General features: G+C 41.7%; 1 protein-coding gene across 1 annotated transcript in view; it reads left to right on the forward strand.

The window, feature by feature from the left end:
- The window catches only part of HEPH (hephaestin), a gene marked incomplete at its 5' end in the record, with an annotated part of 76,136 nt that overhangs the window by 12,800 nt on the left and 56,764 nt on the right, over positions 1–6,572 (forward strand). Inside the window, one exon of the mRNA XM_015561169.1 lies at positions 6,527–6,567. Coding sequence (XP_015416655.1) covers positions 6,527–6,567 — 41 coding nt within the window. The remainder of the gene's footprint in view (positions 1–6,526; positions 6,568–6,572) is intronic.

Here is a 6,572-nt window from a genome sequence, read left to right on the forward strand (position 1 = left end):
TTCAGGCTGAGGGTGGAATCACAACCTCCCAATCACCCTGCTCTGTGTATGACAGGGGGCGGCGCCCCCACTCCCCAATCGGCCCTGCTCTGAGCCCGTCCAGGGGCTGCACCTAGGGATTGGGCCTGCCCTCTGCCACTCGGGAGCAGGCCTAAGCCAGCAGGTCGTTATCTCCCCAGGGGTCCCAGACTGCTAGAGGGCACAGGCCGGGCTGAGGGACCCCCCTTCCCCCGCTGAGTGCACAAATTTTTGTGCACCGGGCCTCTAGTATTAATAGAAATGACATGTTGTATTTAAAAATATCATACTACATAATATTCAGCAACTCTTCCAACAGACTACTGATACTAGAGCTTTAATATCCAGGAAATGTGGCAGATAAAAAGGGTAGAGTAGCCCTTACAGGTTTGGCTCAGTGGATAGAGTGTCAGCTTGTGGACTGAAAGGTCCCAGGTTCGATTCTGGTCAAGGGCATGTACCTTGGTTGCAGGCACATCCCCAGTAGGGGGTGTGCAGGAGGCAGCTGATTGATGTTTCTCTCTCATCGATGTTTCTAACTCTCTATCCCTCTCCCTTCCTCTCTGTAAAAAACCAAAGACATATATTTTTAAAAAAGATAGAGTAATGTGTTTTCTATTTTTTCCTCTTGTCTCTCATTTTTCTTTTTCCTCTTTTATCCTTTCTTTTTTTATGTCTTTGTTCTTTTTACTCATCTATGCTTTTTCACCTTCTTTTTCTTTTATCTATTTGATCCCATCTTGACCTTTCTCTTTTCTTCTTTTTCATTTCCCTCCTTTATTTTTAAAAATTTTAAAAATATATTTTTATTTATTTCAGAGAGAGGAAGGGAGAGGGTCAGAGGGACAGAAACATCAATGATGAGAGAGAATCATTGATCAGCTGCCCTGCACACCCCACCCCACACTGGGGATCGAGCTGCAACTCGGTCATGTGCCCTGACCAGGAGTCGAACCAGAACCTCCTGGTCATAGGTCGATGCTCAACCATAGAGCCACACCGGCTGAGTGAGGGGCTTTTTTTATCTAAAGGTTCTGTGACCAGCCTGCAAACAACCACCCAGGCTGGCCAGGCACTCCTATATAATGAAAGGGTAATATGCAAACTGACCCTCACAGCAGAACAACTGGCAATGACTGGTCACTATGACACACACTGACCACCAGGGGGCAGATGCTCAATGCAGGAGCTGCCCCCTGGTGGTCAGTGCACTCCCACAGGGGGAGCTCTGCTCAGCCACAAGCCAGGTTGATGGCTGCCAATACAGCGGTGGTGGCGGGAACCTCTCCTGCCTCCTCAGCAGCACTAATGATGTCTGACTGCAGCTTAGGCCTGCTCCCTGCTGGCAAGTGGACATCCCCCGAGGGCTCCTGGGCTATAAAAGGGATGTTTGACTGCTAGCTTAGGCCCAATCCCCTGGGGAGCAGGCCTAAGCCAGCAGGTGGTCATCCCCTGAGGGGTCCCAGACTGTGAGAGGTCACAGGCCTGGCTGAGGGACCCCACCCCTGAGTGCACAAATTTTTGTGCACCGGGCCTCTAGTGTAAGCAATATTCATAAGGCTATGATGATGGTATCTGTCAAGAGCTATGGTAACACACAGGAAGCTATAACAAATTCTGCATGACTTTTGAAATGATGCTTTCCTGGTAGAGCAGACATTCAAACTGACCTTTTAAGATGAATAAACTGTCACCAGGCAAATAAAGGGATGGGCATTATAGGCAGTATGAACCATATAGGCAGTGGCTTGAAAACAGCATCTACCTGGAGAGAATATTGAATAGACTGATTTGATTCAATTTCTCTCAACTCAAGTCAGTATGCTAAAAATTGTTTGAAGATGTGTGGAGGTACTTTTCATTGTTACATAACTAGGAATATGGAGATGGTTATATTGTCATTTAGAGGGCGGGAGTCAGAGCTAAGATAGTTTTAAGCAATGAGGAATAATCTCATGCAAAATTGTAACAGCTGCTCTTCTGAGGAATACCAAGAAGTAAGGTTTAAAGGGAGGCAGAACAGGAAGTTCTTCTTGCAAGAAGAGATGAGAACCCCGCTGATGGGTGGAAGCAATAGGGATGGTAAGCAGAGTCAGAGTTAAGGGAGGTTTGAGAGAGATGACAGGATTTGCTGAGGCACTGAACAAGAAAGGATGTCTGAGGTTTCTAGCTTGTGCACTAGATGTAATGTCATTAACCAAGTGAATAAATACAGAAAAGCGTGAGCAGGGTAGTAAGATTTTGGTGGAAAATACTCATTTGAGGTATGCTGAGTTTTAAGTTTCTGGTGAAATTCAGGTGGTGTAGGTTTCACAGTAGGTAGTTTGTGAACAGAAATGTAAAGCTTGGAGGACAAGTCCAGGCTACAAAGAGCAATGTAGGTTTTCTCACAGTTCAAGTACACACACATTTAAAGTTATAGGGGAAAAAAAACTTAAGAGAAAATTACACATTTAAGAGGTAGGAGGGAGCCTAACCTATTTGGCTCAGTGGATGGAGCATTGGTCTGCGGACTGAGGGTTCCGGGTTTGATTCCGGTCAAGGGCACGTCCCCAGTGGGGGGTGTGCAGGAGGCAGCTGATCAATATTTCTGACTCTATTCCTCTCCCTTCCTCTCTGTAAAAAATCAATAAAATATATATTTTTTAAAAAAGAGGTAGGAGGGAAAAGAGAAGTCAGAGTAAGGAGACATAAAATAATAGGTCGAAGAGGTAGGAGACTCAGACATCAAGGCAGAAGAGTAATAAAAAAAGAAGTGGCTTGGACAACAATGTTCATATGAAAAAAACTCAGATGATGTGCTAGTCTAAGGTCACATGTGTCATTCCCAAAATGTCTTCTATTTGCTCCCATCCCCTCTAGTGATAATCAGACTTTCTTCTCCACACCAAACCTTGAGGTATGACTTTTGGACAGTGTATACAGACATTTTTTTTTTGCAAAAAAACATTTATTCACTCAACACATTTATTGCACACCATTCATGTGCTAAGTCTAGGGAAGAGGGGTGAAAAAATAGACATAATCTTTACTATGAGAGGACATCTGAAATAAACATAAAATGCATGCATAAAATAATAAGATAATTTCAGATTATGATCTATGTCATGAAGGAAATAAAATACAATAATATGATAAAATGATTACCTTAGAGAGTATGTTCAGGGAAGGCCTCTTTGAGAATGTAATACTTACCCTGAGACCTAAATTATGAGCAGAATGGAGCTATATGAAGATATCTGAGCAGAGCATTCCAGAGAGACCAGCAAGTACAAATGTTCAAAGGTGGGAAAAAGCATGGCTTGTTTAAGGGTCAGAAAGAAGGCCAGTATGTTTGGAATGTAGTGAGCTAGGAGAAGACTGCTATGACATGAGGTCATAGAGGTTGGCAAGAGCTTTAAAAATGGTTGTAGGGCCTTATAGACCATTTTAAGGAGTTTGGATTATATTCTGAGTATGAATGGAACATTTAAAGCAAGGGAGCTATGTGCTCTGGATTATATTTGTTAAAAGATGATACTGGATCCTATGTGGAGAATTGTTGAAGAGGGAAGGAAAAGAAGCAGAGCAGACAATTGGGAGACTATCCGTGTCCAGGTGAGAGGTGATGGTGGCTTTGACTTTGATAATACCTCTGCATACTCCATTGTGTGCTTGTCACCCATAGTCTAGTCTCCCTCTGTCACTATATATTTGACCCACTTTATCCTCTTCATCTTCTGTCTATCTCCCTTCCCCTCTAATAACCACCATAATGCTGTCTGTGTCTATGAGTTTGTTTGTTGCTTTTTGTTTTATATCTAACATAAGAATGAAATTGTATGGATCTTGTCCTTTCCATCTGATTTATTTCACTAAGCAAGAAGTTCATTTTTTATATAAAATGAGAGTGAGAGTGAAAATGAAAAGATATTGGTGAAGAATTGATAGGATTTACTGATTGAATAGCTGTATTGATGTAGAAGTAAGGGAAGTAGAAGAGCTGGGAGTATATATGGAAAGAAAAAGAGTATATTATTTCTTTGAAGAATCTATAAACTAGTGGAAATGACTGTTTATGTGGAATCTAAAACAACAACAACAAAACGGACTTGCAGAAACAGAAACCAAAGGTATGGATGCCTGATGGCAGAGGATGGGTGAAAAAGGTGAAAGGAAATATACTAAATAATATTATAAGTCTGTATGGTGACAGATTAATAGAAGTAATAGATTAATAGAATTGTAAGTAAAAATGGCAAATCACTCTGTTGTACACCTGAAACTAATATAATTAATATAATATTATATATCAACTACACTTAAAGAAAAAACAGAGGAACACTTAGTGCTCAATCATGTGGTTTAGATGGAAAAAATGTCAAGAGTAGAAAGACCAATGACATAGAGGTCAGTGTGGGCCAGAATAGCCATGAAGGGCTTCCTGGAAGACATGAATGATGAATTTATTCTTAGGGAATAAGTGAGCTCTCAGAGATATTTATTAGTCATTTAGGTAGATGCACTCTAGAAAGGGAGTAACAACATAAGTGAAAATTCCAACAAAGGAACAAGATATGTGAGAGGGGAAGTCAGGGACTGACTTAGTTGGAGTCCTGGTTGAATTTGGAACAGAATGGGAAGTGGGATGGGTTTATAGTTTGAAACCAGCTCACAGAGGCCCTTACAAGTCAGGAAAAAGAGTTTGTAGTGATAAGATAGGCAATGGGCAACAAGGAAATGATGAAAAATCATTCTAAGAAAGTTAGCTTCTTCTGTTTAACACTCTGTGAGCCTTAGTGTCCGTGACATAGAAACCTGGAACTTGAAATCAGGTTCAGGCATTTCCACAACTTAGACACATAAGATTTATATCAAATATTTCATTGTAAATACCTAGGAAAGGCCATTTCAAATCTCTGGTGTATGTATCCTTGTGATCAAGAAGTTCCTTTTATTTCAATTATATTTATGGGTGTAAGTAACATGGTTAATTACATTACATAAGTTTCAGGTGTAATACCTTATAATACATCTTCATACATTGTGTGCTCACCACCCAGAGTCTAGTCTCCCTCTGTCACCATATATTTAACCCCCCTGTATCCTCTTCATCTTCTGTCTATCTCCCTTCCCCTCTAATAACCACAATAATGTTGTCTGTGTCTATGAGTTTGTTTGTTGCTTTTTGTTTTATATATAACACTAGAGGCCCAGTGCACAAAATTTATGCATGGGAAGGGGGGTCCCCCTCAGCCCAGCCTACATCCTCTCTAATCCGGAACCCCTCTGGGAATGTCCAACTGCCAGTTTAAGCCTGATCCCTAAACCAGCAGTTGGACATCTCTCTCACAATCCAGGACTGCTGTCTCCTAACTGCTCACCTGCCTGCCTGCCTGATCGCCCTTAACTGCCCCCCCACCCCCCGACACCCTCAACTGCCCCCCCTGCCAGCCTGGTCGCCCCACACAGCCTGCTGTTCAGTTGTTTGGTCATCCCTCACTAACCTCCCTGCTTGCCTTGTCGCCCCACGCAGCCTACTGTTTGGTCATCTGTCTGGTTGTTTTGGTTGTGACAGCCCCTGGCTTTTTATATATTAGGATAAGAATGAAATTGTATGGTTCTTATCCTTTCCATCTGATTTATTTCACTAAGAAAGAAGTTCATTTTTTATATATCTATTTAAGCCCATCTTTATTTCTTTGCTACTTGGTAGAAAAGGTAGACAAGTAGTTGGTCAATGCCTTCCTTGGAATAATAATTATTACAGCTTTATTTACTTTTTTATAGCTTCACTTATTGAATGTTCACTATATACTGTGCTGAACAACGTATACATACTATTTTGTTTAATTCTCTAACAACCCAATGAAGTCACTAAAATTATACCCATTTTACCACAAGAGAACTGAAACATACAGAAGCTTAAAAATTGCCTCAAGCTTATATAGCTAATGTGTCAGGTAAAGTGACCAAACATCCTAGTTTGCTAAGAACTGAGGAGTTTCCAGGGATATGAGACTTTTAGAGCTAAAACTCAGAAAGCCCTGGGTAAACAGGGAGAAAGTGGTCATCCTAGTGGCAGAGTTTAGTTTCGTTTTTTTTTTTTTCCTCAGTGGAGGAGAGAGTGGGAGAGAGGGGGAAGGGAAGAGAAAAAGGGCAGAAAGGGATACATCAATTGATTGCCTCCCACATGCACCCAGACTGGGGACAGGGATAAAACCTGCAACCTAGGTATGTGCCCTTGACCTGAATCAAACCCACAACCCTCCGGTGTGTAGGCCATCGCTCTAACCACTTAGTAACACCAACCAGTGCTTTAAATCCAGACAGTGTAGATTTGGACCTAGAACTCTTAATCTCTGTGCTCATTGCTCTCAATACACTTGTAATAATTTTTTATGTAATGCATAGATTAATCTTATCTGAATCTACCCATTCTCTGCAGTATGCCTAGAGAGAGGCAGGGAATCCCCGGAACTTCACAGGGGTATTCTGATTCAGGATTTTCTCTTTCTTTCTTTCTCAGGGATATTTGAGATTTACTGCCAGGCAGGCAGCCATAGAGAAGCAGG

This window comes from Myotis davidii, unplaced genomic scaffold (genome assembly GCF_000327345.1).
Source record: "Myotis davidii unplaced genomic scaffold, ASM32734v1 scaffold2356, whole genome shotgun sequence".
In the NCBI taxonomy this organism is placed as follows: Eukaryota; Metazoa; Chordata; class Mammalia; order Chiroptera; family Vespertilionidae; genus Myotis; species Myotis davidii.